At 36.2% G+C, this 16,181-nt stretch overlaps 14 protein-coding genes across 14 annotated transcripts; 7 read left to right on the top strand and 7 right to left on the bottom strand. All coding sequences in view use genetic code 6, as the record gives it.

The window, feature by feature from the left end:
• Positions 1-51: 51 nt before the first annotated feature.
• On the top strand, positions 52-408 carry SS50377_24801 (uncharacterized protein; the record flags this gene model as incomplete). Its single annotated transcript, XM_067908641.1, has 1 exon — positions 52-408. One exon carries the CDS (start codon positions 52-54, stop codon positions 406-408), a length of 357 nt encoding a protein of 118 aa, XP_067763462.1.
• Positions 409-528: 120 nt separating this feature from the next.
• On the bottom strand, positions 529-2,349 carry SS50377_24800 (putative zinc finger in N-recognin (UBR box) domain-containing protein; the record flags this gene model as incomplete). Its single annotated transcript, XM_067908640.1, has 1 exon — positions 529-2,349. One exon carries the CDS (start codon positions 2,347-2,349, stop codon positions 529-531), a length of 1,821 nt encoding a protein of 606 aa, XP_067763461.1.
• A 54-nt stretch (positions 2,350-2,403) lies between these two features.
• Positions 2,404-3,012, top strand: SS50377_24799 (uncharacterized protein; the record flags this gene model as incomplete). Its single annotated transcript, XM_067908639.1, has 1 exon — positions 2,404-3,012. One exon carries the CDS (start codon positions 2,404-2,406, stop codon positions 3,010-3,012), a length of 609 nt encoding a protein of 202 aa, XP_067763460.1.
• Positions 3,013-3,073: 61 nt separating this feature from the next.
• SS50377_24798 (Aminotransferase class IV domain-containing protein) lies at positions 3,074-3,850 on the top strand (the record flags this gene model as incomplete). The annotated part of the gene is made up of 1 exon (XM_067908638.1): positions 3,074-3,850. The coding sequence occupies one exon, from the start codon at positions 3,074-3,076 to the stop codon at positions 3,848-3,850; it is 777 nt and encodes a 258-aa protein (XP_067763459.1).
• A 201-nt stretch (positions 3,851-4,051) lies between these two features.
• Positions 4,052-4,504, top strand: SS50377_24797 (uncharacterized protein; the record flags this gene model as incomplete). Its single annotated transcript, XM_067908637.1, has 1 exon — positions 4,052-4,504. The coding sequence occupies one exon, from the start codon at positions 4,052-4,054 to the stop codon at positions 4,502-4,504; it is 453 nt and encodes a 150-aa protein (XP_067763458.1).
• A 500-nt stretch (positions 4,505-5,004) lies between these two features.
• Positions 5,005-5,211, bottom strand: SS50377_24796 (uncharacterized protein; the record flags this gene model as incomplete). The annotated part of the gene is made up of 1 exon (XM_067908636.1): positions 5,005-5,211. The coding sequence occupies one exon, from the start codon at positions 5,209-5,211 to the stop codon at positions 5,005-5,007; it is 207 nt and encodes a 68-aa protein (XP_067763457.1).
• A 40-nt stretch (positions 5,212-5,251) lies between these two features.
• SS50377_24795 (uncharacterized protein) lies at positions 5,252-5,632 on the bottom strand (the record flags this gene model as incomplete). Its single annotated transcript, XM_067908635.1, has 1 exon — positions 5,252-5,632. The coding sequence occupies one exon, from the start codon at positions 5,630-5,632 to the stop codon at positions 5,252-5,254; it is 381 nt and encodes a 126-aa protein (XP_067763456.1).
• A 62-nt stretch (positions 5,633-5,694) lies between these two features.
• On the bottom strand, positions 5,695-6,144 carry SS50377_24794 (uncharacterized protein; the record flags this gene model as incomplete). The annotated part of the gene is made up of 1 exon (XM_067908634.1): positions 5,695-6,144. The coding sequence occupies one exon, from the start codon at positions 6,142-6,144 to the stop codon at positions 5,695-5,697; it is 450 nt and encodes a 149-aa protein (XP_067763455.1).
• Positions 6,145-6,563: 419 nt separating this feature from the next.
• Positions 6,564-6,857, bottom strand: SS50377_24793 (Myb-like DNA-binding domain-containing protein; the record flags this gene model as incomplete). The annotated part of the gene is made up of 1 exon (XM_067908633.1): positions 6,564-6,857. The coding sequence occupies one exon, from the start codon at positions 6,855-6,857 to the stop codon at positions 6,564-6,566; it is 294 nt and encodes a 97-aa protein (XP_067763454.1).
• Positions 6,858-7,395: 538 nt separating this feature from the next.
• Positions 7,396-7,761, top strand: SS50377_24792 (Endoribonuclease L-PSP; the record flags this gene model as incomplete). Its single annotated transcript, XM_067908632.1, has 1 exon — positions 7,396-7,761. The coding sequence occupies one exon, from the start codon at positions 7,396-7,398 to the stop codon at positions 7,759-7,761; it is 366 nt and encodes a 121-aa protein (XP_067763453.1).
• A 99-nt stretch (positions 7,762-7,860) lies between these two features.
• SS50377_24791 (Kinase, CAMK CAMKL) lies at positions 7,861-9,174 on the top strand (the record flags this gene model as incomplete). Its single annotated transcript, XM_067908631.1, has 1 exon — positions 7,861-9,174. The coding sequence occupies one exon, from the start codon at positions 7,861-7,863 to the stop codon at positions 9,172-9,174; it is 1,314 nt and encodes a 437-aa protein (XP_067763452.1).
• A 132-nt stretch (positions 9,175-9,306) lies between these two features.
• On the bottom strand, positions 9,307-9,981 carry SS50377_24790 (uncharacterized protein; the record flags this gene model as incomplete). Its single annotated transcript, XM_067908630.1, has 1 exon — positions 9,307-9,981. One exon carries the CDS (start codon positions 9,979-9,981, stop codon positions 9,307-9,309), a length of 675 nt encoding a protein of 224 aa, XP_067763451.1.
• Positions 9,982-10,041: 60 nt separating this feature from the next.
• On the top strand, positions 10,042-11,859 carry SS50377_24789 (uncharacterized protein; the record flags this gene model as incomplete). The annotated part of the gene is made up of 1 exon (XM_067908629.1): positions 10,042-11,859. One exon carries the CDS (start codon positions 10,042-10,044, stop codon positions 11,857-11,859), a length of 1,818 nt encoding a protein of 605 aa, XP_067763450.1.
• A 23-nt stretch (positions 11,860-11,882) lies between these two features.
• On the bottom strand, positions 11,883-14,741 carry SS50377_24788 (uncharacterized protein; the record flags this gene model as incomplete). The annotated part of the gene is made up of 1 exon (XM_067908628.1): positions 11,883-14,741. One exon carries the CDS (start codon positions 14,739-14,741, stop codon positions 11,883-11,885), a length of 2,859 nt encoding a protein of 952 aa, XP_067763449.1.
• Positions 14,742-16,181: the final 1,440 nt, after the last annotated feature.

Raw genomic sequence — 16,181 nt, 5'->3', positions numbered from 1 at the left:
CATTACACCTGCATCCCGGCCCGAAATATGCAGGTTTCCCCCGCACCACAAATGCAAGTAGTCGCCGTCACCTGCTCCGCCTGCGGCTTCCTGTCCAACGAGAAGCCCGGCGTCGCCACCTGCGCCTTCTGCGGTTCCGCCGACGTGGCCGAGGTCCCCACCGAGGCGCCCCTCTCCCACGACAGGGAGTTCCTGGAGCTGTGCAGCGCGAAGTTCGGCAAGAGCTACGCCAGCCTCAAGCAGATCTCGGACGAGTTCGCCTTCGACGAGACCTTCATCCACCTCACCATCAAGAACGCCGAGCTGTGGCAGTACTGCCTCGAGCAGCCCACCTTCGAGGCGCTCCTGGACCTCTGCGGTGCCAACCAGCACAAGAGAGGCCCCGCGATCTGCCCCGGGCCCCAGTGATCTGTCTCCCCACTGACGCGCGGTGCCCGCCACTCCACAAATGGGAGCCTGCGCCCAAGGCTATGCCATCCTTACACCCAAAAAATAAATATACTATAATTCCCCTATACTTTGATGTATTCAACATAGAGTCTATATCATCGAAGGCTCAACGAACGAAGAAGTTTTTAGTTTGACTACTGCTGATTTAAGCTTTTTTGGGTTAGGTTCAGTATTGAATATTTCTCTGGCAGCATCTAAGACAAGATTGCGTCTGAACCCGGTTTTATCCAAAATTCCTGATAATTTTGCATCCTATATTTAGACGAACTGTAGAGATAAGAAAATTCGCAAAAATAGCTCCTCGTCAAGAATATTGATATTAAATAGAATCTAATTCAGGATTTCTAGCTTAATCAAGTTGTTATCCTTGAAGTAGTTTTTACCGGCTAAAGGAATAGCAAATTGGACGAAGTTAACTATTTTGAACCAGTGGTTGCTAAAAAATGAGTCATTAGCGCAAAAGTTAACTGCTATGCCAAGCTCATAGATATGTTTCTTAAAGCATGTCTATGATAGAATTTGCTATTTGAAAATTAAGAAAATATATGGATCCTGGAGAAGTTGGTCTATTAAATCGGTTAACGGTATATTTAACTTAGATGCCAACATGCTAAAATATTCTGCTTTGTCTAGGTTTAGTCTATAAATCTAGTTAGTAATAAAAATTTATATAAACTATTATGGGAAAAGCAAGAAGTAGTTTGTTTGCATTTAGCTAAACTTAATTTGAACACTTACCATCTCGACCGCTAGTTAAAAATTTACAGATTAGTAGAAATTAGTATTAATGCTACACTAGCTTCGGACGTCCCCTTTTATATGTTACCTGCTTAAAATTACATCTGTACTACCGATCTCTAAGTCTGAGTAGTTGCAAATCGCGTAAAACGGTCCTATGATAAATTTAATGTAATATACATAAATATTAACCTCCTATAAAAACGTATTGAAGTTCTCCCCACAGTCATCTGGGTTAATCTTCCCATAGAAGTTTACTACCTCATGAAACCTCAAGATTTCTTCAAAAAGCTCATGATCGTAGATAAATAGGTACTTGACTTGGTGTGGCTGTGATATTTACTGAAACTGGTAGAACAGATCTGTCACCTGTAGAAGTTTCCCGTCCAGCTAGCTTTTAAGCTATATTTTTTCTCTCATAAATCTGAGTAACCTAGAATAAATTTTGAATTGTGCAACATAAATTTATGTTTTTGGTTCCGTTAGGATTTAAACTGACATCATCTAAATTGCTCTGTTCGGCCATATTATCAATTGTTCTAAATTATGGGAGAACAGTAACACTGAGAACACGCGGAAATAGAAGTCCTACGTTAGCAAATCTACAAAAACAAAACTTTCAAGCTTAACTAGAAGATGGTTCGCAAAGTTATTCTAATTTATTACGTCTAGGAGAATATCAATGTTATTAATATTATTGAACAAAAATTATTTCTGCTACTTTTGGAAAAACAGAGTGAAAACTATAATCCTAAGAAGTATAGGGGACTGCTCACACATATCGTAAATCTATCGAGTTTGATCTTCTTAAGGCTCTTGCAAGAAACTTTAGAACTAAACCAGCAAGTCGAATACTTCTGAAAACGAATCGAAAGTTACACCATCAAAAATGCTAACTTATACTAGAGGATGGTTTGAACAACAAGATTCTTAAATATACGAAGACTCATCGCCACAATCACAGAGTCCCACCAAGTTCATTGATAGTCTGTAATCGTGATTTAGGTGATCTCCGTTGTAGAAGCACGAAGGGCAGAAAACCGAGGTGGAGCCAGCGCAGGTGTCGCACATAAAATTAACTTCATCCGCATAGATCGGTTTGGCGCATGCGCCAGACTTCACTACCTAGACCAAATCATTCGCTTATTTCAAAAGATCCATTTTATTGAAGTGGCTATAGTATCACATTTATATATAAATATAAAAAGAATACAAATGGACATGCTACCGCTCCTGCCGCTCTCCGATCAGGCCAGAATTTTAGCTGCCAGGTCAAATTAGGTATCGCTCATTACCGAATCGATTAAAAAGATTTATCAGGTTACGTCCATGCCAGAACCAGAGCTGTTCAGCATTTCCGAGGCCATCGCTACAATTCGGTTTTTCAACCTCAACTAGCAGCAACCGCTCGATTCTCCCCACTCAGCCCCTTATTTTCAATCGCAAGAAATACAGGAAATTAGCGCCTTCTTGACCTCGCTGGCCACCGAAAACAAGGTGCTGAAGATCGAGATTTAGCGACTGCAAAACTAAAAACAGCAAATTCAAAAGGAGCTCATCGCCGTCAACTCGGTTAGAATGCCCAGTTCCACTCCAAAAACGGTACCGCTCCTTTCCAGTTTCGTACTTGAATCGCTGCAAATGGCGCGGATTTGCGAGGAGTTGGAGCGAAAAGCTGAGGTGGAAGTGCTCCGGAGCATGTTCAAGAGCTTCGAGTGCCTGTTTCGGTAGTTTTTCAGGCACGGAAAGGACTTGAACTATGAAGGGGTGCGCGAGGCCGTGGACGCGTTCCGGCTGCGTTCTGGCGCGTAACCTCGTCTTTGAAGATAACCGAGATGATAAATAATCTGATGTGGATAATTTAATATATAAGTATATTTAATTAATGTACCTGAAAGATGGATAACTCACCGTGTCTCAGTTGAAGGGGCATGACGTGCTTACTTTGTACAAGGACATTACATTTACCACGCTGCGCACGCTCTCAAGAACCATGATTCCAGAGCTAGAGGTGCACCTGTGCAGGTTGGTGTCTGGGGAGCTTACTCGCCCAATGGCGTGCAAGCAGATTATGGCCGCGGCCAATGTATTTCTGTAGAACTTTCCGGCCGACATCAGAATATACTGTATGTCAGTTGGTAACCATCTCGACTTTTTTGCAGAATCCTTGCCAGCTGCAAAGTTATCCTCAAACTTTATCCTAATGGAGGCCGCGAGAGCAGACCCGTAGATAAAATCTGTTAACTGGTGCGTTAAAAGACAAAGTCTGGAACAGTTTATCACCTCTGATATTGACGAAGTTTTAATGCACTAGGATGGGTTTGTAACTGAAGGTCTGAGCAGTAACTGCTTTATTATTTTGGGGAACACTATTTAAACTGCTGGGGACCAAGATGTCCTTGGTGGAAATGTTAGAAATTCCGTACTAAGCATATGTTAAGAGCTAGGTATTGATCTAAAACGGATGAAATTCACTATATAGGATATTTAAGCGGCGGACTGTGTATTCATTACTAGCACTAGCAGGGGATTGCTGCATGCGAATAAAATATACTTTGGACATGAAACTTTCGAATACTCACACTGTGACCTATTTGACCGCCTCTTGCTAGCTTACTACGATAATATGGAATCCAAGTCTACCTAAATAATGGTGGAGTGAGTTCATTCATTTGCGACTTATTTTTCAGTAACTGACTTCTTTAACATATTTTGGTGATCAATATTCTACAGTGCAATCTGTATAATCCTATAGCCTCAAGCTAGCAAATTCTACAAATTCCTACTGGATATTTCACGCTAAGATATCAATATTCTGTTATTTAACCTTTCGTTTGAAGTTGATACTGTTCGTTTTATAAAGATGTATATTCTCTAGTATTTTATTGAACCGTAGATCGAGGTAATATATATTGCTTGCAAAATATTTAGCTTCCTAAGGTTCTTGCAGTTTTTAAAATGTATTTCCAGAAATAAATTAGTTTGTAAATCGAGGTCCTGTATAACTTCTATCTAATTAGTGTTAAGGATTTTTAGCTAATTAGTACTCAAGTCAGTAATTTTAAGAGCGCTCGGAAATATTCCACTAAACGTTGCGAGTCTGTTCTCATCAACAGAGGTAACCGTCAATGAACCCTAATCAGAAAATTCATTGTTTTTAAAGATAAGACCCAGATAATTCTAGACATTAGGGTACATGCAGTATGTTCAGTTAGAATGGGATGTGCTTCCTTATGTAATAAATTTGAAGGATGTGCGAGCATGCTGTTCTCTAATTTTCTTTATTCTTCTGAGAATTACGGCATCTAAATAATGAGTCTTTACCTATGATTTTAAAGGGAATAATAATGTGTCAAAAGGTTATCCAATTAATTAGAGAATATTAAGGTCCTACTGCAAGTTAAGGTCTATTTAAAGTCTTTGATGTTTTACATGCTGAAGTTTAGGCACTCTACGAGTGGTAGAAAATCGATTCTAATTATTATTCGATATTTACATCTGAAAGTTATTTTCTTATAATCCTAGTTCAGAAAATTATTTTAGTTTAGAAAGAGAATATAAAAATAGAGATTTATTCTTATAAAAAGTATTAGATACATTAACAATGGTTAAGGTTAGTTATACCATTATAATATAATAGTTACATGTATTCAATTCATAAGATTTTATAACATTGATTCTACTTAAAAATCGCAAATATTATTATATGATAGTGAGTACTTTCTTTTTGAGTATGACTTTTGTAATTTAAAACTCAGTACTTCTACCTGAAGAGGCTGGGCCGGTTCGACCAGTGAGACTCTCTATTTGGCGATATCACTCGATTAGGTCCCACTCCGCGTGGACGTCCGGCTGCTCCTCCTCCACCAGGGCCCGTGCCATGCTCAGGGACAGTCCTGCGCGGCTCTGGGCCTGACGCTCGCTCACCAGGGAGGCGGCGGAGTTCTGGGCGAAGTCGTAGGCCGCGTACTCGTGCTGGATGATGGCAGCGGGGACGAAGTCGTCCTGGGCGCAGGCTCCCATTTGTGGAGTGGCGGGCACCGCGCGTCAGTGGGGAGACAGATCACTGGGGCCCGGGGCAGATCGCGGGGCCTCTCTTGTGCTGGTTGGCACCGCAGAGGTCCAGGAGCGCCTCGAAGGTGGGCTGCTCGAGGCAGTACTGCCACAGCTCGGCGTTCTTGATGGTGAGGTGGATGAAGGTCTCGTCGAAGGCGAACTCGTCCGAGATCTGCTTGAGGCTGGCGTAGCTCTTGCCGAACTTCGCGCTGCACAGCTCCAGGAACTCCCTGTCGTGGGAGAGGGGCGCCTCGGTGGGGACCTCGGCCACGTCGGCGGAACCGCAGAAGGCGCAGGTGGCGACGCCGGGCTTCTCGTTGGACAGGAAGCCGCAGGCGGAGCAGGTGACGGCGACTACTTGCATTTGTGGTGCGGGGGAAACCTGCATATTTCGGGCCGGGATGCAGGTGTAATGTGGAAACTGAAATCACTCCGTCCGACCCCGCTCACTCAGAACTGCGGCGCGGTGTTCGGGACCACCTTGGGCTGCTGGTACTCCTGCGGGGGCTGGATGTCAGCCATGATGGGCGCCGGGGGCGGCGGTACCAGCTCCGGCTGGCGGGTCCGCTGCGGCACGAGGACGTAGTCGTGGCCGACCTCCGTGAGGTTGCCGTAGCCGTCCTCGACGTACACCACCTGGCGCATCTCCTAGCGGTGCTCGTCCCGCACGTAGCGGAAGCAGCAGGGCCCATTCTTCTCCTTCCGGAAGCCCTGCCTGCGCTTGTACGTGCCGTACACCCGCACGAGGGTGCCGACGGAAATCAGGAGGATCCCCACGTACAGCAGGTAGAATACCAACTGCGTGTAGGTTAAGTTGTATGTACAGCGGTAATAGATGAGATACGAATAGCAACTAGTCAGACACTATCCCTAACACACTGCTAGTGATTAAAATGTCATTTTTATTAAACTAATGTTATATATTAATTTATATTTCTATATATAAATTTTTTATATAATAAATAATATTAATATATACAAAAACAAATTTTCACTTTAATAATAGTTATATTACTTATATATTATGTGTCATAACACATGTCCAATTTAAAAGATTATTTAAGAGTATTAGTAAGAATATACACGATAAAAAATATAGTTTATATATCTCTCTACCGTATCTATAAGAAATTATAATTATCATAATAATTATGAATAAGTTAATATTAAGTTATATTAGTAGTTTCTTTTAATTGATTTCCATAAAATTCCGGATGATTTTTTATTTGTCAGAAGAAATAAAATTTAAATTTAACGATATAATACCAAAGTCTTTACTTAAGTATTTAAAGCATTCTATGATATAATAAAGAATATGTTCACCATATTGGTTTAAGAACTCTACGCCAATGTTAACTTATTTATGATGCCGTTTTCATTGGACATTTTGTTTACTTGCTTAATTCTTCAGCTACTTTGCGCCATGTTTTAGTTTCATCTTTCTACAAAATTGTCAACAAGCAAACTTCTTCATATACTGACCACTTGTCTCTTTTTTTGCGTGCTTTAATGCTTGTTTGGCTTTTGCTTTAAGACACTGGTTATTGATACGAAAAATCCAAACAATCCATTGCATTTGAGTCGCATGTATGAATAATCGTCAAGTAGTCCATAGGGAAGTGCAAGAATATTAAATTTTAAAATTTATTGTATCCCCATATATGTAAAGCGATTTATGTTAGATAAATTTGTTTATACGAATATATTAGTAATATAAAAACTAAGAAAACATTATACAAACCACAAAATAATAAACACTAAATCTTAATTATATTTATATGAAATATTTATTATTTTTAAATAGAAATTTTATTGCTGAAAATACGGAAAATAATGTTAGTGCGGAAATGTTCAGATGACTTATTACATTGAATAAAAGCATATACTTAAAGTAAAGTTCCTCTATAATTATATCTATAAAAAATTATTATATTAGAATTTAGAATAAAATAAATATTAATCTTATATATATTTGTTTGATATTATTTTCAAAATCCAGGTGCTTAATTAAGAGTACATGCAAGATGAATTTAATATAATTTTCTGAATAATAAATTAATCATCGGATTTTATAATTCACAAATAAAATTAGTTAACAATTAAATATATAAAGAAATATTCCATAAATCTAAATTGCCATTCCATCAAAAAATGCCAGTTCAGTGCATCCAAACTCCCGCTAAATGCCTCGGTCCTTATTCTCCTGCCTGCAAGGCTAATGGTTTGATCTTTGTATCCGGACAGTTAGGAGTAAAGGATGGTGCGCTCGGCGCCACTGTTGAAGAGCAGACCAAAAATGCCTTAAATAACTTAAAAGGTATATTAGAGGTTGCTGGAAGCTCTATGTCTAAGGTTGCCAAGACCCAGGTCATGCTCAAGAATATATCTGATTTTGCTGCAGTAAATGCAATTTATGCTGAAGCTTTTGGCGATCATAAGCCGGCAAGAATCTGCGTAGAAGTTGCCAAGCTTCCCATGGATGCTTTAGTCGAAATTGACGCAATTGCAGCAGAGTGATGCTAACATAATTATTCATTATAATGTTGAATCTTATTTACAATCTAAATTTTTAATATTTTACTATATAGATTTACAATTCACGTCCGCTCTCACAAAATGACTTAAGTGGAAGATGCTCCGAAAAAGGTGCAAAATTACATTATTGGCGAGCAGTTAGGCAAAGGAACTTATGCGAAGGTATATTTGGTAACTGACGAGAATACAGGGCTCAAGTACGCTATGAAGGTCATCAAGCGCCAGTCTCTATCTGAAACTGCGCTGCAGCGCTTGCAACGTGAGATAGCCATCATGCAGGCGCTAAAGCACCCGAATACAGTTCATCTGTATAATATCCTGCAGAACTCCTCTAGGTTCATGCTCGTTATGGACTTCATCCCCAGGGGTGAGCTTCTGCAGTCGATTAGGGCACCCCTGCCTGAAGCGCTAGCTGCACTTTATTTCACACAGATTGCTGCCACGGTGCGCTACTTTCACCAGCTGGGCATCTAGCATCGAGATCTCAAGTTCGAGAATGTGCTCCTTGCCGACGATTCGAAAGTGTACGTTGCTGATTTCGGGCTCGGGGCGGTGTCCAATTCCCCGGACAAGACTTTCTTCACGTGCAAGACGACCTGCGGTTCCCCGCACTACATCGCCCCTGAGGTCGCCGACGCTGAGAAGTACGACGGTCGGCGGGCAGATATCTGGAGTCTAGGTATTCTTCTCTTCACAATGCTGGCTTTCAAGTTCCCATTCAACGGCACCGACGTGCGTGAGATCTTCGAGAACGCGAGGACCTGCAACTACCAGTATCCGGAGTTCTTCACCCAGGAGGCCCGGAACCTGATCTCCTCTATCCTAGTCAAGGATCCCGAGAAGCGTGCTACCATAGAGGAGATATTCGATAGTACCTTCTTCCAGAAATACGCCCAGGTGGACAGCGAAAAGGGTGAAATTACGACTGGTACCCTGGTCGTTCCGTTTAGACCAGACTAGAACAAGCAGAAGGAGTTAGAAACGCTTCATAAGATTCTGAAGATCGACTCTCAACCAGTGCAGCAGTCCCCAGACTCATGCCCCTTCTGTGACTTTGCTCTCAAGGTACCTCCCAAGAACGATGTTATCGGCTTTGATGTGAAGAAGGCGTTCGCCATGCCAAACGTAAAATCACCTAAGGGAGCGCTGGCAGCCGTGTGCGCAGCTCTTAGAGGAGTGTCGGACACTCAGATCAGCGTTGTCATGCACAAATTTTTGGTAAGAATCGAGGGGGTAGAGATTCGCCTTTTCAGCCCAAGCCAGGGCAAGTACTATGGTAGTATCGGCTGCAAGGACATCGATATCCAGAAAAAATTCAACGCCGGCCTATTGAAGGCGATCAGTGCGGGCGTGGGCTTCACTGAGGTTGAAAATGTCAAGGTTATGTGCGAGTGAAGGATTTGTGCAAAATTTTATCCATTTATTTGTTGAATATGCTATATAAGTATAAATAACACAATTTGTGTTGCAATTATAAGCTCCACTAAATACCAACAATTAACTTAACTATTGAACAAAACCTACTACTCACTCGTCATCAGAATCTAATAACGCCGCCTGACAAGTCATATTATGTTCTAAATCTTGCAGATGCTGCTCCAGCTGCAAAATTTTAACCGCAGATTTATTGTTGTATTAAAGTGTCTTCTAAATGTCAGAATCGATGTTAGACGCTACATACGCATGCTCAGAGAGCTGCAAGTTTGCTTTTGTGTACTCCAAGTCGTTCTGCGTGCCTTCTTACAGAAGCTGCTCATTGTGCGATTCCTGCTCATTTTAGTTGACCTGAACCTCATGAACCGCCTGAAGCTCTGCAACGGCCTCCTAAAGCCGTGCATTATCGCTCCGCAGCCGCTCCATTTCCTACTAATTCTGTTCTGCCAAAATGTCATTATTATACACCAATTAATCGATCTGAACCGGTGCCTCTGCAGCATTTTCAGCGGCCTGCGCCAAGTCCAGCTGCTGGCTTCTGATGGTCTCGCGGGCCGTCTGCAGTTCGATCTGCGCCGACTCGAACTGCATTTTCAGGCTCTCGAAATCGGCGCTTTCGGCCGTTTTGAACTCAGAAATTTTAGCGTCGAAATTGTCAATTTTTGCGGTGTTTTTGGCGAAATTTTCGTCAAATTCTAGGGTGGTGGGGTCTAGATTGGGGTCTACTTGTTGTGTGTTCGTTTTCGGCTTGAAACAACCTTTGAACATTTTTGAAGCGGAAAAAATAATATATATATAATGTATAATAATATGTATTTTTGGTTTAAAATGCGGTATAATTATGAAATCGATTTGAAGCAGATCTACCTGCAGGAGTACACGCAGGCTACGCATTTGGTTGTGGTTATTTATTCTTCGTCGTCGTATGCTTATCAGTATATTCCGATTCTACGCAAATGCTAGTTAGAGTATTTCAATTTCAAGCTGTCGCTCGACTCGCCATATCAGTAGGCCTAGTTCATCGTTGTCAAGGAGCTATAAAAGGTTTCTAGCTAATTGTGCCAAGGTGTGCATATAACAGATCTTTTTCGGTGTCCCGTTGAGATTTTTATAGAGCTGCTTTAGGAAGAGAGTATGGATGTTTAAAATCAGTTTATTCATGTTAATATTCCAAATATAATCCCATTTTAAGAGTATTAGTATGAATCTGAGTCTGATGGGATAGTGCTTACAGGAAACGTACAAAAGGTTCAGGAATTCAAGAATAATTCTGTTTCCCTGTTTGTTGAAGCAGAATTGCCATCTTAAAAAATATTTAGAATATTAGGCATTCATCATGGTTTTAAAATTGTATTATTTGAAGCTAATATAGGGAAATAGGGTTATATTATTACATAACCTTTTTGTTTAGAAAATCTCTAAATTGAAGCTGTGAGTTATATTAGGTAGCAGAATTATGACCATATACATTAGTTATGCCATACTTGGCCTATTTAACATGCTATATATTCTATTTTGCCTTATTAGAAATACGAAAAAGCCATTCATACACAGGTAAGTTATGGAAATACATTCTTGACCATAACGTTTTCTTCATTTAAATATGAATAAGCAGAAGAAATTAAATATTTAATTCTCGATAAAGTTAGCTATAAACATGAAGAAGTCGCGTTTTTTTGCTGTTATAATATTTGGGATATATCAAATAAATTCATAGCAGAAGAAGTTTTTACTAACTATAATTAATAAGAACTTCACATAGGTAAGGTTGAAGTTTTTGTAAATGGATAGATATATTCTATTAATTTACTTAATCCAGGATAAAGCTAATTTATAATTTCGTAAAATGATGTTGATCTATTATTTTCATAAAAAGTCAGCAATATTAGAATTGAGGATGAAACAATTTCGATTTCAGATCAAAGAGTTGCATCTTAGTTACCTAGTCCAAAAATATAATGTCATGATTTGGCTACTATTTTTATTGAAAATTCATCTGTTGTTCCATATGAAATTGATATTATTCCTTATATTGATAGGAGTTATTATAGCGAAGATTAAATTAATAACATACAGTAATAGATTACTTAACTACAATTTCAATTAAAGTTATATAATAAAGCCCATGAAACAGTTAAGTTAAACAAGTTAAAATAAGATGTACTTATTTTCAGTTAAACAGATATGGAATATTTTTAATAAAGATTTCTACCTGTCTCACTGGATTCAGTTATTGTATAAAAAGTTTTTTCTTCTAATCAAAATTCCCAGTAGAGTATTACATTCTCTAGTTCTGATTTACAAAGTGTTTTAAAAGCGTTTTCTGTTTCTAATAAGATTAAAACCATATAGTAGATTTGTAGAAAATTATAAAAAAAATATTCTAGTGAACTAGATATAGTAGAGCAGGAGTTAATTATATAAAAATTAATGAAGCTAATTGAAAAAATTAAATCCCGAAAGCGTTCATCAGGACCTGTTATATCTAATCATAATATAGTAACTTCACCTCATATTATATTACCATAGATTACAAATATTATAAGCTGCTAGTAGGATTAGTAATAATTAAATTTATAAGATTAACTGGAAGATCAAATTTTATAGTCATTAACAAAAATTAAAGAGTTAGAAAACGACGAGTGATTACATATAATTTAACAAATTGTTCACTTATTAAAAAGCTGCAAAATACCTTATAAGAACAAACCAATTACGTTATAGCAATTTCCTTCATCGAATTTCTTTGAATCTACCTAAAATAATTTTTGCTTCTCACCTTCTACCTTTTTCTATTCGGCTTGACTTCTTGTGGAATGCCCGCTTTCTGCAAATGAATTAAAAGAATTGATACTATCCATATTACTATCATTTGAATTTTCTGATACAACTGAGTTATTATCCAAATCACCTGTTGTATCATTAGGATCTACAACCGGCTTCTACTTATTGATTTTATCTGTTTTTAATAAACAACATGCTAAAATAGCTGTTAACACCTGCTGATTGACGTGGAAAGACAGTATCTTTTCAATAAGATATTGACCTTTATCACTTATATAAGTATTTTCCTCTAAAAACCATGAGCCATCAGCTCTTGCAAATTTAACGAAAAATGGACCTAAAACTCTGAAATAAAAATCTATTTCCTCTGAAATTTTAGGGAAGCCGAAAACTTCATTAAACTACTCAAAATAGTTGAATAAAAATTCAGTTAACGTTAGTTAATCTAATTATAAATATTATGAGATACTAAGTCCAAATTTATTATTTATTATGGTTTCAAGGGTTTCATTTATTAAGTATGGGAACACAAATTTTGACTAATATTCTTAATTAATCTACATTAATTTAACCAGTTTTCCACTTAATTTTTGACATCTAAAAATACTCTATTCTTGTTCATTCAACATATTACTTGCATCTCGCAAAAGAATCTTTGGAACTGCTGCCTTGCTGCCAGTGCTGCTCATGAACTTGCTAGCCTTGCTGTTACTAGAGAATTATTTTGAAATAGTACTCTAACTATCATCATCGAGATCAGTTCTACGTTTCTTTGATTGAGATTTCTACTTCATTATATCAATATAAAATTAATCTGTAGGATCAAACAGTAAACTTAATGCAAAATTATCAGTTTCCAGTGCTTTAATAAGTTTTGACAGATTATGCTTTACGTAAGGGTAAATAACCTCAGTCATAAATACAATTGGATTATCATGATCAAAAACCTAATAAAGATTAAGCAAAAATGCTATAAATTGGGTGAAATTAGAATCAGTAATTGACTATGAAAAAAGAGTTTAAATATCGAATTAAATAGTAGTTTAATAACTATCAGATTGCTTTGAAAACTAGTCGATTAATAAATCAATAAACTCGTCTTATGGCTGAATAAGGTCTAATTATTCCGTAAAAGCAGCAATATCAAAAACCATTTATTTAATATTTTAATGAGAAACCACTAAATTTTGATCAAGTAGTGAGATAACAGTGTTAATTAGTTCATTATCTTTACCAGAATTTGATAAAGGTAAAATTTAAGATACCTTTAATAAAGATTTAATTTTATCCATTTTACCAGCTTAAGGTGCATCTTCTACCAAATCGACAATATTTTCTATAGTTTCGTGGTTTAAATCCAGTGTAATTGTCTAGTTTGCATCAGTTTCTTCTACTTTTGTAGTATCTTTCCATTCCATTGAATTCTCTCCAGAATGAATATTATCAATGAGTGAATTCTCAGTTTATATTTAGTTTTATTATGGTAAAATTATATCCTCTTTCACCATTTTAATACGTTCATCTTCAATGTATTTTTCCACTTCCTCAAGAAACTGATTTATATAGACTGATTTAGCTTACTCACCAAATGTTATTAAATCTCGAGCTCTAAAAAACTGAAACAAAAACTTCAAAATTTCATAGTTCCCAATAATACACGATTTTATACTTTCAACGACTTTGAAAAAGTTGATCATTTCTTGGCTTTATTGTGTTTATTTTAAAACCTAACAAACGTCTAATTTAGTTAAATTTCGTGCAATCTCCGCAATCTGCTCAGAAATTATAGGAGTACAAACACGAGAATCGGTGATAAGACCCACTCTTAATGGTATTGTGATGCGTCGACAGAATCTCCATATAGTATCTATAATAGGAATTATATGAATTCTTTGGCTCTACGAGGATTTTCCAGGCAAATTTGTACTTTCTAAAAACTTGAAATATGCCACATATTCATTGTAAAGCTCAATTTTTGAATCTTCATTTTGCATAACAACAAATTTGAGCTCTTATGGCTTGTCGATGTAGTAGTTTTCGGATTTGTACGAAAGTTTCATAATGTCTTTGAAATAATATCTAAGCTCAATTTCACCCTATTCTGAAATGTAAAGGAAAACACCATCTTTTTCATCGTTAATAAATTAACCGATAAGCCACTCACCTGATCCAAGTACAATAGTGCCTGAGCCATTTCTGATTCCTTGAATAAAGTAGCCTTCGAAGCGGTTGAACATTGTAAGACCCTCGCCGTCAATTCCAAGTGAAATTCCTCGTCCATGAGGTTCACCATCCTAGAACCATCCTAAATATACCGATTCAATATTATTTTGGTCCTTAAAATCCCCCTGAACGGCGCAACCAAAACCATCAGCCATACCAGATTAGAAATTTCCAGAATAGTAAATTTCTGACGTTGCTTGATATGCTGAGCCAAACCCTACAGCATAACCATTTTCTACATTACCTTAGAAAATGCTGCCATCTGAAAATGCTATTAGAGACTACCCTTGTGGAAGTGGGTTAAATTATGATAAAATAATTGATGGCCCCGACTCCATAATACTAAGATTTGAACTGAGCTGAAAATTACGTAAAGCTCCATGGAAAAGCGTTCCTGAATTAAACTAAACTGTACATGGACCATCTCCTGACTAATTTATATTTCCTTGAATGAATGTAGTATCTGGATAACAAATTTATGTTATTGTTGCAGGTGTTGATTAAACTTCCGGAAATGACATTTTTTGCGGAATAAATATTTCTATAAATATATATTATATTAAATTAATTTTTAATTAATATACTTTTATATGTATATGATAGTAAGATATGACGAGATAAGTCATGCAAAATATGTTATTCAAAGGAGTTATCATATTAGGATTATGATTATATTATACTAAGGAACGATGAAGAGAATTCATTTTAAATTGTTTTACTCTTGAATAAACTGAAAATATTATGAAATTTAAAGATATTATAGTATTTTTTAAATTATTTTTAGAAGTATTATAAATATTTCACTTTATATGTTTCAATATTATTTTATACTGGTATAAAACTTGAAATATTATAAATCTTTTACTATTATGATAAGTTTTGAAGATATAATATAACATTCAGTAGAGGTGAATTGATCTGAATATGCCATTACGATTATTTGTTCTATGAATCATATTACTTAATGATTTGTAAAATATTTTAAAAATGATGCAGAGTGAGGAATAGATTAAATATGTTATGGAGTTCCTTTGTTTGTAATGAAAAAATATGATTAATTAGAATATTTTATTGTGATAATTTATAAAATTTAGCTTTGAAACATGTCATAAGTTTTATCTGGCATAACCAGTTTATAAAATAATTGATGATATGTTGAAAATATTAATATTCTTTATTAGTAAAATTAGCTCCTCTCTTTAATAAATAATATACAATCTTATGGATTCTATTAATGGAATATTACATTGTTTATATTTATCTGTACTGGTTAAAAAAGATAAATGATGAAATCAAGCTATTATACAATTATAAAATATATAAAAATATAATGTTAATTTATTGGATTATTTAGATATGGTCTTTAAACATTAACCCAAGTGAAATATATTTCTATTATTCAATGAAAAAGTTTTAGATTTAATGAGAAAAAAATGCGCACAATTTTATTATAAAAGCCTTCAACTAAATCCATGAAAATTTATAAATTTGAAAATGAGAATTTGCTATTGTAATCATAATATATAATCATTTTGTTTAATAAAAAAACTGTCTACTTTATTTTGTTTGATTACTTTAGATTGTAAATTAATAGCTAATAACTTTATACAATATTAAATATATAAGTAAATATTACATCTAAGTTAGTTAAATTAATAAATACTTATATACAATTCATAATCAATAATATTTTTGATAACTAAAACCAACATCTATGAAAAGAACTAAATACTAACAATGTGCAAAAACTAAATAATCTGAACTCCTTTTACTTTTAAAATAAGTATTCATCTGAGTATAATTACTATAACTGAAAGTAGCAATTGGATAATATACTATTAATATAAGTTACTAAAATTTGAATATTGTAGCATTTTTCAATTATACCAAAAATACAGTATATACATCTAATTATAGTAGAGAAATCTTAAAAAAAGTAGTATAATGAATCCCGAGCTATA

Source organism: Spironucleus salmonicida, chromosome 5, assembly GCF_000497125.1.
Source record: "Spironucleus salmonicida strain ATCC 50377 chromosome 5, whole genome shotgun sequence".
NCBI lineage: Eukaryota > Fornicata > Diplomonadida > Hexamitidae > Spironucleus > Spironucleus salmonicida.
This window is presented reverse-complemented; position numbering and strand designations above follow the sequence as displayed.